General features: G+C 46.9%; 1 protein-coding gene across 6 annotated transcripts in view; it reads left to right on the top strand.

Annotated features, from left to right (window-relative positions):
- Mcur1 (mitochondrial calcium uniporter regulator 1) overlaps positions 1 to 20208 on the top strand; it is a 66073-nt gene that overhangs the window by 23704 nt on the left and 22161 nt on the right. For 3 of the 6 annotated variants that reach the window (XR_015439318.1, XR_015439316.1, XR_015439317.1), the window contains 2 exons: positions 2401 to 2517; positions 3094 to 4308. Coding sequence is in view for 3 of the 6 variants with exons in the window: in XM_087181785.1 (XP_087037911.1) it covers positions 2401 to 2517; positions 3094 to 3224 (248 nt within the window). In the remaining 3 variants the exon portion in view is untranslated. Of the gene's footprint in view, positions 1 to 2400; positions 19206 to 20208 lie in introns of those variants that run through there. The other 3 variants (XM_087181785.1, XM_087181791.1, XM_087181789.1) reach the window with 3 other exon arrangements.

Genomic DNA, 20208 nt, shown 5'->3' with positions numbered 1-20208 from the left:
CCTCAGAAGTTGCCTTCCTTTTATTTCCAGGGGTGTGTGGATAATTTTCTCTTACTGCCCTTCACGTAACTTTTTTACTGGCTCTCAAACCTGTTTCTTTCTTTCTTTTTTTTTCTTTTTTTTTCCTTTTTTGGTACCGGGGATCGAACTTGGGTTCTTGTGCTTGCGAGGCAGGTGGTAGAACCACTGAGCCAAATCCCTGGCCCACAAAACCTGTTTCTTATTGTTCAGGGTCATCGTGATTTTCTAGGATCCCACCAGTAGCCCTGAGTTAGCTCGGATGCTTGAGGCTAATTAGAGAACGCACATGCACATGGGGTCTTTCTCAGAACTCCATATTCAGAGCTTTCTGTCCTTGGCTTTGTCACAGGTCCTAACCAGAAAGCAGCATTACTGAGGTACTGCCCCCTCCCTCAGACAGCAAGAGGGGAGCGATAGCTGCTGGCTTGGCCTCGGTGCTGCTGGGCCTTGTACTGCACCCCATCCCTCCTCGCAGCTAGCTGGCTCCATCTTCCCTCTTCTACAGGAGTTCCTCAGATCATACACGCGGGGTTTGAACTTTGCACAATTATAGGAAGTGTCCAAAAAAGCAAATCTACGTAGGGTTGGGAGAGCTGGTGGTTTTTAAAGAATGATCGAAACTCAGTCAGTGGCCTTCATGCTATTTCCAGGGTAGGGACCTGGAAGCCACTGTGTTTTCTACTAGAAAGTATGACCTTTGAGGGACGTTGCAAATTACATGTTCAGTGTCTTCACTCCCTCAGAGCAGGTGTACCTGCAGAATGAGGGCTGTGATGCATGTGTGCAACTGAATAGCAAGGTCGGGTGCTTATGAAAACAAAACTGCTGTTGCATGAGGCCTGGTCAGTTTTTTCCTGAGTTTTCCCCATTGATCTTTCTATGACTGTCATGTTGAGTTGTGAGCACCCGCAAATGCTAGCAGACCAGCAACCCTCAATGTTTAGGAGGAACATCTACCTACTGGCTTTCCTGTGTGCTAATAAAACCATGATTTTGTTTTAGCAACATGACACTGTGTCATGGTTGCAAAACACCCATTTTCACAGGCAGAGAATTTGACAACCACTAATAGGATGAGTCAGGAGCCCTGGGTGTAGCTCTTAGCCTCACCATTTGTGGCAGTCTTGGGAAAGCCATGTAGCTTCGCCAAGGCTCTGTCTTAGCCCCCTCTGGGAGCTACTGCAGAATACTGTGGATGGGGCGCCTTAAATAACAACATTTCCATCCTGCAGTTCTGGAGGCTGGGAAGTCTAAGGTCCAGGCGCCCGCAGAGCCAGTGTTTGGTGAGATCCAGCTTCTGGTTTACAGATGGCGGTGTCCTTGTGTCTCCTCACCTGTCTGTCCCTTAAGAGCACTAACTTCATCTTGAAGGGTCTGAGCTAATCACCCCCCAATACCTAATACCACCACACTGGGGTTAGCATATCGACACAGGGATTTGGGGGGAACATAAGCATCTGGTTGATAGCACCTTAGTCCTCATATTTCTAAATTAATGAGGACAATGGTGATGGGAATACTTACACAGCACGGATGTACTGCATTTCAGGCACAGTTCCGAAGTCTCCAATGCTCATCTAATCTTCACATCCCCAGGAAATAAATTCTGTAATGATCTCTACAGATAAGGACACTGAGGCATAGAAAATAGAAGTAACTCTCCAAGGGCACCCTGTGTGGTGACTCCAGACTCACACTGAAGCATTCTGACCCCAGGGAACAGATACCCTACCTGGCTGACCAGACTTGGTAAGGCTCCAAGAGGTCAAATATGTGAAAACACTTTGTGAAAGATAAACTCTGTACATGTAGCATAGAAAACGTTAAGTAGTCTGTGTGTGATAAGAGAAATACTAGTAATTCTATTTGCACAACCACCAAATAAACACCTTTCCCTTAGTATGCTCCCTGCAACCACCCCAGAGTACAATTTACTGAGAAAAACACAGTGTCCTAGCCAAAAAAAAATCTTGGAATGGCTAGGGTACAGACTGTAATAGCTACTGGAAGAATACAGATAGTACCTAGGAAGTCCCATAAGCTCCTGGGTGTTTATATAGGTCCCACTGTGATTGGGAATGTTCACTTTTTTATTTGAGTATCTTTATATTAAGGGGTTGATAGCAACATAGAGCCCATTGCTTAGGCTTTACATAATTCCAGCCATTTGATTCAAGACTCTTCTGACATGATTGCTAACTAGGATATTTCATTCTTAATTATCCAGATTGACCATCTACAGCACTTCACTGGAAAATATTTTCTTTCAGCAGTTTTTCCAGAGTTTCCCAGAAACCTGGGCTACCCAACCAGGTCCTTGGGAGCATCCACATCTTACCCAAATTCCACATTTTTTGCATATAAAACTCTTCTCACCAGCTCTCAGCCTTCCTGGAGACCCATGGACACCCCAAGGGAGCACACTTCTCAAGCAAAGCAGGACCTCAGGCCTGAAAAAGGCAGAAGAAAACATGGACACCTTTGCACCCTTGCAAGGTACACCATCTTTACACCCCCATCTCTCTGTGTTAAAATTTTCATCTGTATTTGCCCCTTTCTGGTGATGGTTTGTGTGTGTCCGTGTGTGTCTGTGTGTGTGTGTGTGTGTGTGTGTGTGTGTGTGTTACCAGAATAGGCCAAATCCACAGAGACAGAAAATAGATTAGTGATTGCTAAAGGCTGGTGAACTTGAGGGGAAATGGGAAGTAACTGCTAATGACACAGAGTTTGTTTTTGAGGTGATGAAACTTCTAAAATGGGTTACAGTGATAGCCGTGCAACTCAGTGAGTATCCTAAAAACCATCAATTGCACACTCTGAAGGGGTACATGGTATACTGAATTATATCTCAGTAAAGATGACTATGACCATCAATGGTGACAAGTTAACTTGGCACGAGTAACAACTGCCCAGCTGATTAGTAAAGCTCTGCGTGTGTCCATGGATGGTTGGCATGTAGACCCCAAACTAAGGTGAGAAGACCCATCCCAGATGTAGGTGAAAAACCAATAGGCTTGTAATCTGGACAGAATTAAAAAACAAAGAAGGAAAGCTGTCCCTTTTTTCTTTCAGAGAACTCCAGTCTTTGCCATTGCCTTTGGACATTCATCTCCAGTCCTTTAGGCTTCCAGTGTAGACTCTTCAGCTTTACAACACAGGCTCACACTGGACTCTGCAGTGAGCTCCAGGTCTTCCATCTTTGAATGCATGGACAGCCATTTTGCATTCTTCCACCTCTGATTGGCAGACAGTCATTGGGACTCTTATGCTTATAATCCCATAGACCTCCCCCAGTAAATCCTTCATATAATGATACATATATTTTACATTAAATCTATTCTCTAGTGAACCCTAACTAATACACTGACATAAAAATACAACATCAGGGCCGGGGATTTAGCTCAGCGGCACTGCACCTGCAAGGGCAAGGTCCAGAGTTCGATCCCCAGTACCAAAAAAAATAATAACATCAGAAGGCTCTCATTTCTTTAAAAAGAGGAGAGCAAATATTGAAAGGAATCTCATAAATCAGCTATCCACACATACCTCCATCATAAGGATGAAGAACTGAAGCAGGGTTTTGTGTGGATCACACAGCTTGCTGCTGGCAGATCTGTCACCTGCTGGTGTACGACATTAGCTACGTGTCAGATGGAAATCAGACATGGGCTGGTTCTTCACCTGCTTCTCCATTGCTAGCATCCCTCACCATTATCTTCCCCCTTCTTCAGGGCCTTCCAAAGGGCAGGATCCACCCAAGATTCAGCCACCCAAGATATCACCTATAGGCTGAGAGTTCTTTTGCTCAGTTTGTATAGAAATCACACATTGGTTAAGTGTAGTTAGCTTAGTGTTAAGAGCCCTTGAGCCAGGGATTTAGCTCACTGGTTGTGCCGCCTGCCTTGCAAGTGCAAGGACCAGAGTTCAATCCCCAGTATCAAAAAAAAAAAAGCCCTAGCTTTGAATGCCAGCAGCTCTCAGCTCCTTTAGTGTTAGCACCCCTCCCTGCCATTTGCAGCAGGCAGCTACCCACAGGCCTCAGGAACTCTTCTGGCTACTGGACAAGGCAGCTCCAAAATTCAGTTACTGTCTGCCTTCTCTGGCAGCTAACAACTTCAGTGTTACCCACTCCAGCTGCCAGCCACTTTCAGCACCAGCGGCCTCAGATACCACAGCTCTTAGTGACCTTGCTCAGCATGCTCCACATGAAATCATGAGCGGGCAAGAACATGCCATCAGAGGAGACTGCAGCATGAGGGGCAACCACGCATGGATGGACTCACTAAGGTATGGGAAGATTGCTTATTTAGGGAAGAAAGGAGGGCTCTCCCACACGGTGTCAGTCAGATTTGGGGTTCGGTTGTGGGGAGGGGAAGAGTCTCTCACAGATCTAATTGAGGAGACAGCGAAGCAGCAGAAAGGCAGAGTCATCCGGGCTATTTCCCAGCAAATGTCCCCCAGATTGGCCATGGGTGACTGTAGCCAGGCTGGCTGCCAGGTATTGGGGCAGCCGAAGAAGAGAAATCAAAAGCACCTCTTTCGGAGCATTCAGCTCATCTCTCCTGAATGTGCCACACCTCCAGGCTTAAGTCCCCCTGGATGCTACTCAACTCCTGACCAGTGCCCTTAGAAGATGGTGTTCTGGTTGCTGTTGAACCCTAAATTACCTTTTATTAGGGCTCAGGGAAAACCAATCACCATCTGTAGCCATCATCTGTATATCTAAAATGATCCTGGCCCTCTGGAAAGCTGAGGCGGGAGGATTGGAAGTTTGAGCCCAGTCTGGGCAACTCAGCCATTTAGCAAGACCCTGTCTTAAGATTTCAAAATAATAAGAATGACCCTGTCTCAAGATATTTTTTATTAATTTTTTTTTTTTTTTTTTTTGGTACCAGGGATGGAACTCTGGACCTTGCTCTTGTGAGGCAGGCAGTGTCAAGATATTTTTTAAATAATGATAATAAATAAAAAGGGGCTGGGGATTGTAGTTCAGTGTGAAAGCCCTGGGTCCAATCCTGAGTACCAAAAATAAAAAAAATAAAATACAAGTTTGCTGAGGTAGAGAAACTGCAATCACCTTTCATGAGCCTGTCTCCCTGTCTCCTGCAGCACTTGCTCACCGCCGCCAGTGAATTGGGACACACAGAGGGTTGTGGTGGGTGAGGCTGCCCAAACCTACGCAGAGGCCTCTCAGGAGGGCTCCCTGCACAGCCTCAGGACCCCAGCGGAAGTGCCAGCCCACTCAGGCCACTGCATCCGGGTCTCGGAGAGGGCAGTGGGCAGGAAGGCCTGGCTGAGAGGCATGGGGCTGCAGCGCCTCATGGGGCGATCCCCGAATCTCTTCGTGCCTCGGCCGCCTCCTCCACCAGAGAAGGAGGTGAAGCAGGCGGTCCCGTCGTCCTCTGCAGCCCCCCCCCCCCCCGGCTCTGTCTGACCCTGGAACAGTTAAGTCCTGTGACTCGAGCACTGAGGCCCCCGTACCCGGTGAGATCAGAGGGAAACGCGTGAGGAAAACACCGTCCTTTAGACAAGGTCCGGCGCAATCGTCAAAAGTAACATAGGTTAGGGCCAGAGGTTTAGCTCAGTGGCGCCGAGCCTGCCTGGCAAGCGCAAGGTCCTGAGTTTGATCCCCAGTACCAAAAAAAAAAAAAAAAATGTAACGTAGGTTAGCAAAAAGGAGGCTTTGTACCCCCGACATTCCTAGCCAGGCAAGGTGGTGCGTGACTGTAATCCCAGCGCTCTGGGAAGCTGAGGCAGAAAGATCATGATTTGGGCCCAGCCTGAACAACTTAGCAACGTAGTGAGACCTCCTCAAGGAACGGAAATAGAGGGTGAGGTGGGGGAGCACCTTGGGATGAGGCTCCGAGCAGAGGCCCTGGGTTCAATCCTCAAAAGGAAAAAGTACTTCCTCCAGGAAGCTTCTAGACCCACCCCGTTGTTCCCTGCGTTTCTCCCTGTCAAGGTCCTGTGTCAAGGGAGGAGTGTGGCCTCCACATCCGGGCTGCCTTGGCTTGAATTCTGTGTGACCGTGGACAACTGACTTCGCCTCTCAGTTGCCTCATCAGTGAACTGGGAGCTGTATTTATGTATATAGCAGTGCTGGGGATTGAACCCACGGTCTCACACATGCTAGGTAACCGTGCTACCACTGAGCCACACCTCCAGTCCTTTTTAATATTTTTAAATTTTGAGACAGGGTCTGGGCTAATTTGCCCAGAGTAGCCTTGGACTTACATTCCTGCCTCAGCCTCCTGAGTAGCAGAGATTACAGGTATGTGGTGCTGCGCCTGGCAAAGTAGGGGTCTTAACCAGATAGTTGTCCCCATAGCAGACTGGTTCCAGGACCCCCCTCAGACTCTAAAACCTAAGATGCCCAAGATCCTTGTCCAAATGGCGTAAGATGTACGTACAAGCTACATAACATCCTCTCATATGCTTTCTAGGTTCCTTATGATACCTAGTATGACATTAATAGTTGTTATACTGTGTTGCTTCAGGAACAGCGACCAGAAAAGAATCCACATATGCTGAGTGCAGACTCTGTTTTTTGTGGGGGGAAAGGCTGTTTTCCAACCTCAGTTGACTGAATCCACGGCCGCAGGGGGCTGGTTGTATCTGTCTCATAGTTGTCATTGACTTAGTTTAGATATGGAAGCCCCAATACCTAAACACAGTTTTGTGTTAGTGCGTCTCGCTGTGTTTAGTGTGTCTCGCTGTGTTTAGTGTGTGTGTATCTGTCCTGTTTTACAGCCATTTCCAAATTCCACTGGAAGGCCTGTTCCCTTACTAAAGCCCCTTTCTGGTCCCAAGATAATGCCCTGTACGTGAGAGAGCCTTCAGTCGCTGTTTCCTGCAGCAATTTATTTCAAATTAGAAGAAAGTTTTTCATCCGAATTGTTAACAAAGATGGTCTGCTCTTATTTTAAACTCTGGGCAGAAAGGAGCTGTCACCATCTGCTTTGTCTTGTTTTGCCAGAGCCTTGTGTCATGTTTCCTTGAGCTGCAGCCCTGGGACCTGGGACTTCCCTGTTCCTGGCTCAGATTGCAGGTTAAAATTAGCCCCATGACTCTGAGGGGTACAGAGGAGGCAGGAGCGGAGTGGAAGCGGGTGAAAGAGGCCTGCAATGGAGACAGCAGTAAAGTGACAAAGAGACATGAACCCCTCTGAGAGGGAACCGGGCTAGGGATCCCACAGTCACAAAAACACTGAATTTATGCCATGGTGTGTTGGGCAGAGTCTGCTGCTGCTGCCTTCTCACTGCGTTGACAACCAGAATCTTCCGGATTGTTCTTTTTGTCTTGTTTTGTTTTTTGTGGTTATAACTGTCTTTGGAGTAATATGATGTGGGAGGTGGCAGTTTATAGAAGTGCTTGGACCAACCAGCCTACGCCTCAAAGGAACACTAGCTTTATACTCGTCCAGCGTGGGTCTTGCAAAACAACATATTATGTCAATCTATTTTGGAGGAAAGGAGAGGAGAAAGGACAACACTTGATTTAAGGACATGGAGGAATATCAGAGCATGGGGGCAGCCCTGAATAGAATTCAGCAGGAATTATGAATCCTCCTTCTTCCCTCTGAACATTTTCTTTATTCCCTTCCATATCTGCTATTAATTAGCTTTTCATTGCTGTCACCAGTTACCTGACACACACACAATTTAAAGGAAAAGTTTATTTTAGCCCACAGTTTCAGGAGCTTCCGTTCACATTCGCCTGGCTCCATGGCAGAAACATCATGGCAGAAGATGTGACCCCTCATGGCAGCCAGGAAATAGGGAGAAAGGGAAAGAACCCAAGAGGAGCAGGCAGGGAAGGATGCAGTCCCCAGTTCCGGCCCCATGACCCACCCAGACCCAGACGCACCCAGTAGCGTGCTGTACTAATCTCCTAGGCCTCTCTTAAGCCAATCAAGTTGGCAATTAAGGTCAATGCATTATTCTCTCTTCTGTCAGATGCCCATTGTCTTCATGTATTCTTCCTACTCTAACTCTCTAAAGACACAAATTCCTGTACTCTTAGGAAAGGAGCAAATCCCACCATTTATAATTCCATCCCAAAGGTGAGGGTGATAGTTAACTGCAGTGTCAGCTTGAATAAGAAATGCCTAGTGGACTAGTGAAACAGTCTGGGTGTGTCTGGATGATCGACTCTTGAAGACAGAAGACTCACCATGGAGGTGGATGGCTCCAACCAATAGGCTTGTAGCCTGGATGGGATGAAAAGGGAAAGGAGAAGGAAGTCTCCCCTTTTGCTTTTTTTGGAGGAGCTCCAGTCAGTGCCATTGCTTTGGGACATTCATCTCCAGTTCCTTTAGCCTTTCTGGGCAGGATCTTCAACCTTCCAACACCCTGGTGTCGGGGACCCAGGTTCTTTCTGTATCTCTGCTTTCCATCCTCTGCAAACCAGGTCTTCAGACTGGCTCTCTTCCCAGTCAAAATGGCTGCCTTAGATTACTGAAATAACAGGATTTTTTTTTTTTTGGCACTGGGGATAGAACTCAAGACCTCGTGCTTGGGAGGCAGCCACAGTGCCACTGAGCTAAGTCCCTGGCCCACTAACAGGATCTTTTGACCCAGAGACTAAGCCAACTATTGCAAGCACACATACTCTTGCACCGACAGAGCTTTATCAGAAGTGAAAGACTTCAGCAAGTGTTTGGTCAAGAGAATGACTAAGCTTCTGCTTCCAGAACAAAGAGCAGCAGATTTCTTATTCGTTTGCTGGGATTGCATAAATCCCAATAATTTCCATTGGCCACGGGCATGTTTTCAAAAGATGCTTTTTCTTGTAATGGACTTGGACCACTGGGTGGTCACAGTCAACTCATCCTAGAAGCTGTTCAATTTCCATATACGTGGCATCACCCTCCTGCACAAAGCACCTGGCCTTGCACCTGGTGGGCTAACAGGTGGTCCACTTTGCTTGGGAACTGTTACGGTCCTCTTACAGCCAGCATCATCTTCCTGCATAAACGCCCTGACCATATGATAGGGCTGAAGGACTTGCAGTGTTTGAGCTAATGACAAAGCCCAAGAATCAGGTAGAAGAAACATATACCAGCTCCAGTGGGCTCCAGGCCAAGTCAACCCTATATCACAGGCTTGGACAGAATGTTTTTTAAATGATCAACATGTCTGCACAGAGACTTGAGTAGACTCTGACTTAAGAGTTAAGACAGCAAAGGGGACAGAGGCAATATGAAGCCACAATACCCCGAGCCTTTTAGTTCCTGTTTAGTCATCCACCCAACATCTACAAGCCCAAGTGAAGAGTCAGCATTTTCAGTAAAAGCAGCCTTCAGGCCCCTGGGCAGTCACCCAGGCAACTATTATCTCAACCCACACATCAGAGATGCTACCTACCACAAAGCTAGTGGGAAACGAATGACGTATTGCCCAGCTGTGACCTCCAAAATTAATAATTTCAAGTTGACTAAGAAGAAATGAAGCTAGAGGGCTTATTTAGGTTTTTTCCTTGGTAAAAGTTTTTGGGGGTCTTCCATGCTGTTCTAGTCAGATGTAGGCTGGGACTTGAACCATCCAAAAACTATACCAAGATGGCATCTTTATCCACATGTCTAGTGTGTGAGATAGCTGGACTAGCTGAGGGTTGGCCAGGCAGCTCCTCCACAAGGCTAGTTTGGGCTTCCTCACGTCATGGTAGTCGCAGGAGCACTGGACTTTTTTAGATGGCAAGTGGCTTTCTCCAGCAGAAGCACTCCAGCAGACCAAGGCAGCTGGCATAAAGCTTCTCTTAATCTGACTTTGGAGAAGCCACACAGCATCACCTGTGCCCCATTGTATTGGCTACAGGTGAGTCACAGGGCCAGCCCAGGTTCAAGGGAAAGGCACAGCCAGGGCATGAATTAGCAAAGGCAAGGACACTGGAAGTAGCCACCACAGGGGTTAAAGGAGACCTTTGTGTAAGTCCTGAGCAGGGGAAGTGAAGCATTTACTTTAAGTGCTCAGGAAATGAGCATTTAGTCATTGCTGTTCTTTGTAGGAGAATTTGCTTTTTCCGCTTTGTCTGTTACTGTAGAATTTAAGGAAACCAGTAAAGGATTTTCAGGCACTAGTCAACAGGCAAGGACATAGTTTCTTGAAGAGTGATCTTTCCGGTGTCCACCAAATGATAAGTAAATATTTCTTTGACCAAAAGTAAGACCTGCGCTTCTAAGTGTGCATATTCACTTTACAGATGGCGCCTTCCTTTTCCATTGGTTTCTGTGTGTCTCCTACGTGAGAAGTTACTTTTAGATGAGAGATTTTTACTCAGGGTCCTAATAATTATGACAGTTCTTTTTATGCTATAGCAGTACTTAAGTAAAAATGCCCAAATGTCTTCTCTCATGCTGCAGCTATGGGAAATCTCTAGAACAGCTTATCAAGCGACTCCGTATCACTCCCATTCTGCTAACTCCACGATAACGACAAATACATCTGCCAGATTTCAACAGTACTGTGCATCCCTTGGCTTCTGGGAGACCTCATAGACTGAATGCTTTTTCTTGATTTATTTCTGTGAAATGGTGAGAGAGAGAGAACAAAAAAGAGAATGTGCTCTGCACTTACTGGTATTAGGGCTTTTAAAAAAATCTGTTTTGTTCAGTTTTGGGTTTTTGGTCCTTTTCTTTAGAGTGGGAGAGTGAGTTGGGTTTTATGCACCCTAGTGAAAGAAAAACCTGAGGGGCTTTCCACTTCTAGACGTTGCTGGGGCAGGTGAGGAGCAGGTGTAAGCTATAAGGAAACTGCCAGTTCTGAGGGAGAGAACAAGGAAATCCTGAGGAGCAGGGTGACATAGCCTGCAGCCCAGCCTGCCAAGCTCTGAGGTGTTTAGACTTGAGCTCCAAGGGGAAGGCTGCACAAAGACAAGTTCCTGGGATCTGTTCTACAGCCTGAGTAGGCTGGGCTGTTCTCACTGAGCTATTTCTGTATAAAAAGCTGTCTGGAACCATCTGAGAAGCCACTAACCACTGCGGTTTACTGTTGCATCATTTCCCCTCCATTTTGTGCTTAAAAGAATGGCTGTGTGTGTACATGTGTGTGTCTGGGTGTGTGTTCCGGAGTTATGTTGCCATGGAGAGCTGTTTGGAAAAGGTGTCTATGAAACACTTGAGCTGAACATGTTAAAATGCATTTCAAAAATCAAATGCATATGCAGAGACATGGGAAGGATTCACAACAAAATGATAACAGTAGTTGCTCTGGGGAAAGGAGCTAGGGGCGTCAGTCATGTAAGGGACACAGGCTTGTCACCATGTCCTGGTTAATTTCAGTTCATTTTTTTTACCATAAGCATGTAATACTTTCCTAAAAAATGGCAAGTGAAGTTTAAATGCCAAGGCTTCTCTTGGGAAATATTCTTCAACTCAAATGTCCCTCTTGACCACCACCCTCAACTTCCCAGGAGGAAATTGGGTATCTCTGAACAGTCATGGGCTGAATACAAAGAAGGAATCTGCCTGGCTTCTTGGATACATGTTACGTACCCTCAGGGACAGTTCTCGTCCCTGTCAATTGGAATGGATAAAATGTGTGGAGAGGAGATACCATGTCTGTCAGATTTGATTCCATTCCCAACATGGTGTGGATTAAAGAGTAATCAATAGTGACTTGAAGTGCGTTCTTTCTAGCAGTATCGCAGGAAAGTGCAGCTGGCAGTGAACACAGCAGCCTGCTGATTGCAGGGAGTGAAACACCATGTGACAAGGCCCGTCTGAGGTGGGCTGCCAAACCGAGGAACAGCTCACCAGGTTGTTCAAGGAAGCTTCCTAACCCTTCACGTAAACACCTTCATAATGTGTCTACGCATGTTTTGATTCTCCAGGAAGCAACGCCTCCTACTTCAGAAGTCATGGCGACCTTATTCTCTGATTTCATACTCTCTTTGCTGAGCTGATGACACTTGCAAAGCGAGAGTACAAATTACAAATGAAAAAACCCCACAGCAGCTCCTTTGCCATCATCACTATGCTGAGATCCACTGAAATAGAGTCAACACAGCACCGCTAATGGACACTGCACATTCACTGTGGGCTAACTGGATTGTACCAGGTGGAGTTCTATCCATTGGAAATCATTAGCCAATTCCTGGCAGGGAGGCGGGGGCCCTTAAATGGAATAAAAAGGAAAAACCTCGGCCATCACAAAAATAACTTCAGGATTGTGCAGTCTGCCAACATTGGTTATTTGTGTTGAACTTGCTGTCAGCACTGTGTTAAACAACCACACCCTGCCTGCCTCTTAAGTGATTACTCCCTCCTTTTTGAATAGCAAGTGATGGGAACTAGAAAAGCTTGGTGTGAATTTGGTAAGATTTAGTGTAACTGTTTCCATTAAATCGGGCAGAGATGGGGATGGGAAAGGGAAATCCAGCCATTGTCTATGTTTTTGTTACCTGGACACTAAAGGTTACCATTCATAGGTGGAGCCCTGCGTTCATGTACATGAGATGATGCCAGGACCTAGTAGAGGTGGCTGACAGTATAATTTTGCTGCACAGATTATCGTACTGTTCACATATGTTTGGAATTATCATGGGGCTTCGTGTCATACTGAATGCTTCCCCAGAGCAAATGCTTTCTATTGCACATGGAGCTACCTACTCTTAAATTTTCCTCTTGTGCTTGCCCATTTAACACAAGGGGGCCGCTATTCCAGGGGATTTCAGTGCCGGTGGGAGATATTTACCAGTTGTCCACTATGTGCTGGACACTTTCCATGCATCTTCATGTCTTGTTGCCCAGCTTCTCTGCCAGGCTGATGCCACAAGCCTGGCTATACCAGGGAGCAAGCAAAGGTACAGGGAAGTGAGTGCCCTGCCAAGGTTGCCCTGCTGGGGAGTGGCAGAGCTGGGACTCACGCCCAGGCTGTTCTGGCCCAGATGCTCACATCATCTCCTGTAGCAATGTCTTCTTTGATGGGGAAGGGTGGGACTCACAGTGTGAATGTGCCTTTCAGGGAGGCTGGCCAGCCCTTCCTTAGGCAGGTGGTCCAGGGAATATTCCAGAAATCGACAACATGAAGACATTTGGAACCTGGGAGGTGGGATTCCTATCGGCCTAAGAGCAAGTATGTAGGAACTGGGCTCTCAGGACAGATTTGGATCTCTAGAGAGACTGTGGAGGAGGCCACACAGCAGACCCTTAGTTGTGAAGGATGCACTGGAAGCTGTGAAGGCATTGACTCAGAATCAGAGAAGTCGGGGACTAGAGACATAACTCAGTGGTACAGCACATGCTTAGCATTTGCAAGACCCTGGGTTTGATCTCCAGCACCAAGGGAAAAAGAATTAATGGACTTAAAGTGGTCAAGTTGAAAGCCCTCAAGGTAGGACCTTAGTCACAAAGGTTATAGCAGTGAGTGACTAGAATCAAGTCAGAGCAAGACCAGCACCAGCCTGACTTGGTACTAATCAAGCACTGTTCCTGTCAACATGTACTAGCAGACAAAATAGATAAATACTGGGTCTGCCCTTATGTTTTTTTGTTTTTGCTTTAGTTCTTTTGAGATAGGGTTTCACTGTGTAGTCCAGGCTGGCCTTGAATTCACAGTGATCCATGAGTGCTGAGATTACAACCATGCACCTCCATGCCTGGTATATCTGCCCTTATGAAGCTAGATTGGAGTGAGAAAATAAACAACAAAATATATATTGGATGAGGATAAATAGTATAGGAAAACTTCAGCTGCATAATGAAGATCTGGTGGTGATGGTGGGGTTTGCTGTTTTATGTAAGGTCATCAGGAAAGGTCACAGGCTATGGGATATTTGAGCAGAGACTTGAAGGAAGATAGGGTGTAAATTTTGTGAATGCATGGCTGAAGAGCTCTGCAGATGAAAGGAATAAAAGTTACAAAAATCCCTGAGGCCAGGGGTACTTGGCTTGTTGGAGGACATGCCAAGACATCAGGTTCACAGATTGCGTTCCCAGAAAGCACCCATCAGATGGCAGTTAGCACACATGATGTTTAGAGAGTGCTCTGGGTGAAGCTGTGGGAGGCAGTGGAGGGGAAGGTGGCAGAGGAAGGTGAGCTGTGATACAGAGCCAGTGCACGTCCTTCAAAGGCTTATGTATGCAAGACTTGGCCTCAATGCAGCAATGTTCAGCGGTGAGGCTTTTGGAAGGTGATTGGATCACAAAGGTGCTACCTTAATACTGGATTAACCCATTGATGAGTCATAATTTGATGGGCAATTGAGAGGTGATGGAAACCGAGAAGGTGGGGCCTAGTTGAAGGAGGATATCCTTGGGGGCTATGTCCTCAGGAGCTATATCTTGTTTGTCTGTCTATCTGTTTCTCTCTCTCTCTCTCTCTCTCTTTCTCTCTCTCTCTCCCCCTCTCTCTCTCCCTCCCTCCTTCCCTCCCTCCTTCCCTCCTTCCCTCCTTCCCTCCCTCCTTCCCTCCTTTTTGCCCTCCTTGTCTTCCTCCCCTTTCTGGCAGTGCTACAAGGTGACCAGCTTCCGCCATGATGTTTCTGCCTTGCTATAGGCCTAAAAGCAGTGGATCCAGCTGACCATATACTGAAACAATGAGCCAAAGTAAATCTTTCCTCCTTCAAGTTGCTATTCTTAGGTATTTTGTCACAGTGACAGCTGACTAACACAGACAGCCCCAGACAACCATGTGGGGAGATCTGAAGACAGAATGCTTGGAACCGGGCCCTTGCACTCCCAAGTCATTCAGCCATCAGATGCTGATGCACAGGAAAGGACAGGATGGGATGTGGGGGGGAGCGGTTCTCCCCAGCCAGGGTCATCCTCAGCACCTGGGCTGTCAGCCCGCAGCATTCCTCACTGCCTGAGGGCTGAGCTGGGAAACATGCTGGTGTGACTGGTGCAGAGTGAGCAGGGAGGAGGGATAGCAGATGAGCATGGAGACAAGAGCAGAAGCCAGAGTGTGTGGGGCCTCAGGCGCTATGGTAAAGCACATCGTTCCAGCCTGCAGCTCTGCTGTCACTGTTTCTCTTTCTCTCCTTGACTCTGCTCCTCCTGCCTCCCTCCATGTTACAAGGACCCTCCCAATTACATTGGCCAGCCCACTCGATCCAGGATGATCTCCTCATCATGACCGTGAGCTGAATCACATCTGTAGTCTCCGCATGTAAGGCAATGGATCTGCAGGTCCTGGAGGTTGGGGTGGGATGTCTACATCCCACACTGTGGAAAAAGTCGGCTTGCAAGGTGGAATGAGAGCTCATTCTGCCTTGTAGCTGTAGCTGTATCCAATGTGGCTGTATGCAATTTGCGATGCTTCCTTAAATGTGCCAGTGAAAACCCCAAGTCAACAGTGGGATCTATGAATCAAATTCGGAAGGCAGGTCACTACTGAAACATGAACTGGGCAGGTTTCATGAGATAGTAGATCCACATAACAATATCAATTAGAGAGTGACTGTAGAATAAGGTCAGAAATCTGAGTACTGAGCCCCAGAACATTCTGCGGGATGAGGACTGGAAAGATGAGGAAGAACCCAGAGTGACAAGGGAGGTGGGAGAGAAGCATGAGGCAGCTGTGGCCCAGAGGCCAAGTAAGGAAGGGGTTCCGCAGCAGAGGGAGTGACCAGCTCTGGAGAGGTCGGGCAAGCTGAGGACTGAACAGTTCTCTTTGCATTTGCCTGGTGACCTTGACCAAAGCACCCTGAATGATGACAGACAGAGAAAATGGAAGGAGAGGCAATTGGTATAGACAACTTTCTGAAGAGTTTTGGTACACAAAGGAGCCGAGCAGTGGATAGTAGCTGGAAAGGGTTTGGAAGCAAGAGAAGGCCTCAAGCCAGAGTCTTCCAGGGCAGCTCTGGTTCCAGAGTCCAGGCTGCGCCAAATCTATGCCTGTTGCTATGGCTTGGATGAGCGTCCTCCACAGGCCCACGTGTTAAAGGTTTGGTCCTCGGCCCTTGGCGTTTCTTGGAAGGTGGTAGAACCTTTAAGAAGTGGGGCCCAGTGGGAGGTCTCTGGTCCCTGGGGATGTGCTCTTGAAGGAGATGTGGGGGTCCCCCCCCTCCGCTTCCTCACTCTCGTGCCCCAGCCATGAGGTGAACAGTTTTCGCTACATGCTGCTGCCACAATGTGCTACCTGCACAAGCCCGAAGGCAAGGGAGTCAGCCAATCATGGATGGAAACCTCTGAAACCATGGGACAAAGGCAGCCTTTTCTCCTCATAAGCTGATTCGCTCAGGTGATTGTTTCAGCAAGAGAAAGCTGACTGACACAGGTAGGCACGAGGCTGCCCAGCTGCAGCTTAGGGATTAAGGGTTCTGGGAGGAGGAGGAGCCCAGCAAGTCCTGGGTAGAGTGCAGACATGCTTCTCTTTATGTGAGTATCTGAAATGTTGGGCTGAATTTTTGAAAATTTGACCTTATTTTATGACTATACTTGCAGAAATTAAAGGAAACCAAAAGAGATTTTTTTAACATGAAAAATCTTCTCCATATAAATATAACTGTGTTATGAGAATTTCCGTGTGTCAGTTTTTCCAAAAACAGGGTACACCTATAATTACACTTTCAGTTCTCCACTCCAACTAATAGAAAACTAAATATATAATGTTTTCTTCACAGCATCACAGATTTTTGTTTAAACTAAGGCCATCACAATAGGACTGTGTCATAGCAGAATGGTATGTAGTTTTTAAAAGCTGAAACATGGGGCAGGAAAGTTACTTTCCAGATGTCACTGAATAAATCGTGGTCCAGCCTGCCAGTGAAGAAAGGGAACAGGAATGCAGGGCCAGTCACATTCGGGACCCAGGGGAGATGTGGACCAGAGCCATAAGAACAGTCAAAAGGCTAGGGAGGGATTTCAGAAATTAAGAGGTTGAAATCTCATGTAGACATATCTCCTTGTGCTGGACACACCAATAGCAGCCTGTGGCAGGGAGCCGAAGATGTGCACAGCCCACAGTGCCTCCAGAGAGGATGGTGGTAACGGCTTTGGCCTGTGTTAAGGAGAAAGACTCTCTCAAAATGAAATACAGAAAAGGCTGTGGATATAGCTCCCTCATAGAGCACTTGTCTAACATGCAAAGCCCTGGGTTCAATTCCCAGTGCCAAAAAAAAAGGAATCTATAAGCATCTCAGTAAATAAGGTACAGCCAGGCACAGTGGCACAGGCCAGTAATCCAGTACTCAGAGAGGCTAAGATAAATTTGAGCCCAGCCTGGGAAACTTATCAAGACCCTGTCTCAAAATGAAAAATAAAATGGCTGGGGGTGTAGCTCAGTGGTACAGCACCCCCAGTACAGCAAAAATAAATAAATAAAGTTCGATTGAAGCCATTATAGCTTTTTGGGGGAGGGGGAGTACTGGGGATTGAACCCAAGCCTTTCACACTGAACTCCCCTTTTTAAATATTTTTTTAAATTTTGAGACAGGGTCTTGTTAAGTTGCTAAGTTGCCCAGGCTGGACTCCAATTTGTAACCCTCCTGCCCCAGCCTCAAAGAGTGCTGGGATTACAGGAATGCCCCACCATACCTGACTAGGCCATTACCAATCGTTTATGAGCTCTGCCAATGGTGTGGATAGTAAAGCCTAGCATTAATGGAAGATTCTGGGCCCTTCCAGGTTCACTGTGAGTAAGGTCTGTAATGTGTCTGGAGGAGGAGCCTAGCCCCTCCCTTCCTTCCTCTAGGTCTCTGACAGCTGTCATCATAGACACCGTTCCTGAACATCCTGCAGAAAATAGCAAATGACCCAGGCCACATGCTCTTCATCCCTCTTACCTTGCTTATTTTTTCTCCTGTCTCCTATGGCATTTTTGCATGCTTGTTTATTGGCTCACCTCCTCCTTCCCCAGGGTGCAGGGAATCTGTTTTGCTCACTGGTATATCTCCAGAACCTGGAAGAATGCCTGATAAATAGTGGGAGCTTGATAATGCAGTATTTGTTGAATGAAAGAATGAATGAGTCCATCAGTCAATGGAAGATAACAGGAGGGCAGGCTGCCAGGGTACAGTTTTGGGCCCTCACAGCCCAGCCCAAGACCCCCAGGCCTCCAAACAAATGAGAGCCTCCCAACTTCACCAGACCTCCTTCAGTTTCTCTTTCTGTCTTGGTTACTGAGACACAGTTCCCAACACCTACAACTCAAAGGAGGAAGGGTTTATTTTGGTTCACAGTTTATAGAGGTTTCAGTCCATAGTTGGTTGACTCCAAGGCAGAGCAGTATGGCAGAGGTGAAACAGTTCATGGCAGGGTAGGCAGGAGCACAGAGGGATCAAGGGAAAAGAAGGGACACGTACCATTCCAGGCCACACCCACAGTGACCCACCTCTTCCCACCAGGCTTCACCTCCCAACATCACACCCAGCTCTAAGCCCATCAGTGGATTAATCTAGTGATGAGTATCACACACCCACAATTCAGTCACCTTCCAACAGTCCCACCTATGAGCACATGAGGCTTTGGGGGGACATCTAAATAGAAACCATAACGCAGTACAGATGTGTCCCCTGGCTTCTCCTTTACCTGTTGGTTTTAGTGCACCTGTCATCCCAGTTCTCTATCCTTATCCAGGCGCTGACTTCCTGGGGCCTCTTGAATTAAAGAAGTCACCTGGGAAACAGCTTGTTCACACTGCTATCTCCAGCTGCTCTCCTGGCTTTAGCTGCTCATTTGAACACCACCCCCCCACCTTCCTTCCTCCCCCACTTTATGGGATAGAGCATTTCAGCAGCACCATATGCAGTTAATTGAGAGAGTCTCACCAGTTTGTTCTACATCCTGGGGAAAACATTTTAAGAAAATTCCTCACTGAGTACAGGAGTACCTCTATATCTGTAGAGGATTGGATGTACATGGACATTAAAATCAGAGGATGCTTATTTCTTTGTATTAACTGGAATAATAAATATTTGTGTAAAATCTATGCACATCCTGGAGCCGGGCATGGTGGTGCAGGCCTATAATCCCATCACTTGGGAGCTGAAGCAGGAGAAGGATCGCTGTGAGTTGGAGGCCAGCCTGGGCTACACAGTGAGTTCAAGACCAGCCTGAACTACTACCAAGACCTTGTCTCAAAAAACAAGCCAACAAACAAACAAATCTATGGACATCCTCCTGTGCCTTTAAATCTTCTCTAGATGACTTGTAATACCTATCATAATGTAAATAGTCATTATAGTCTGTTTAGGGGATATTGACAAGTGTATCTGTTCAATACAGATAAAATTTTAAAAAATAATTTCAAGCCACATTTTGTTGAATCTATGGATGTAGCACCCACCGATACAGAGGACCAACGGTAGTGGTCACCAAAGATTTTCCTGCAGATAAATATCCTGATAAGCATTTCTCATCAAGGAGCATTTTGATTTGTGTAGAAATCACTCTAAAGCTTTCCACTGCTTCATGGAGCTCTCCCTGTTTAAGATTTAGCTGGTATATTTTTATGAGGTTCTAACCAAAGCAGCTGGAAAGAAGGAAGATATGAGAAGACCTTACAGGGTCTCCTATCATTTACTCTGTCAGATATTCACTCAGAAAGGGGAAGAGCAAGACAGAGAGGGAGAAGGAGAGGGAGAGAATTCGCGCCTCTGAGGCGGCCCTTGTGAAGGCTGTTAGGTCCCCCACTCCCCATTAGGAGGACAAGTCACAGCAAGTGCCTTCATAGAAATGGCTCACTCCAGGGCAAAGCCAGGCACCCAGATTTCCTAGGCCTGCTGAATTTCTACCAGGTTTCCCTCCTCCCAAAAGACAACCATGGCTGGAACACTTTGGACCCTACCAGCTGAGGGCTTTCCTGGCTCTGGAGTTGCAATCCTGAGGCTGCTTTCTGGGATGCCCAGGAGCAGTAGACTTCCTTTCTCGAGGGCCACAAACCACTTGTTCCTTACCTCTGTGAGTGCCAGGCTCAGCCACAACATGCCAGCTGCTACCAAGTCATCCTTTCCTCCTTGAAAGCAATCCCACCTGTAAGTAAAGAAGCTAGCAGTTACTGAGGAATTAAAAAGTACCATCGTGCCTCTGTGCCTTCACCTTCTCACTATAGATGTCAGAAGCCTGCTTTCTAAGGTCCTTCAGTACAGTTTCTTCATTTAGCTTCCTAGTCAGCAGTAGATGTTTTTTTCTGGTTGAATGAGATAATCAAAAGACACAGAGTGCCCCCCCCTTTCTCTGCTTAGGATCAACCCCAGAACCTTGTGCATGCATAGTGCTGGGCACAGACAGACCTAACAAATATTTGA

The sequence above is a fragment of the Heterocephalus glaber genome, unplaced genomic scaffold, assembly GCF_053883595.1.
Source record: "Heterocephalus glaber isolate CG9 unplaced genomic scaffold, H.glaber_assembly_v1.0 deba00001472, whole genome shotgun sequence".
In the NCBI taxonomy this organism is placed as follows: Eukaryota; Metazoa; Chordata; class Mammalia; order Rodentia; family Bathyergidae; genus Heterocephalus; species Heterocephalus glaber.
This window is presented reverse-complemented; position numbering and strand designations above follow the sequence as displayed.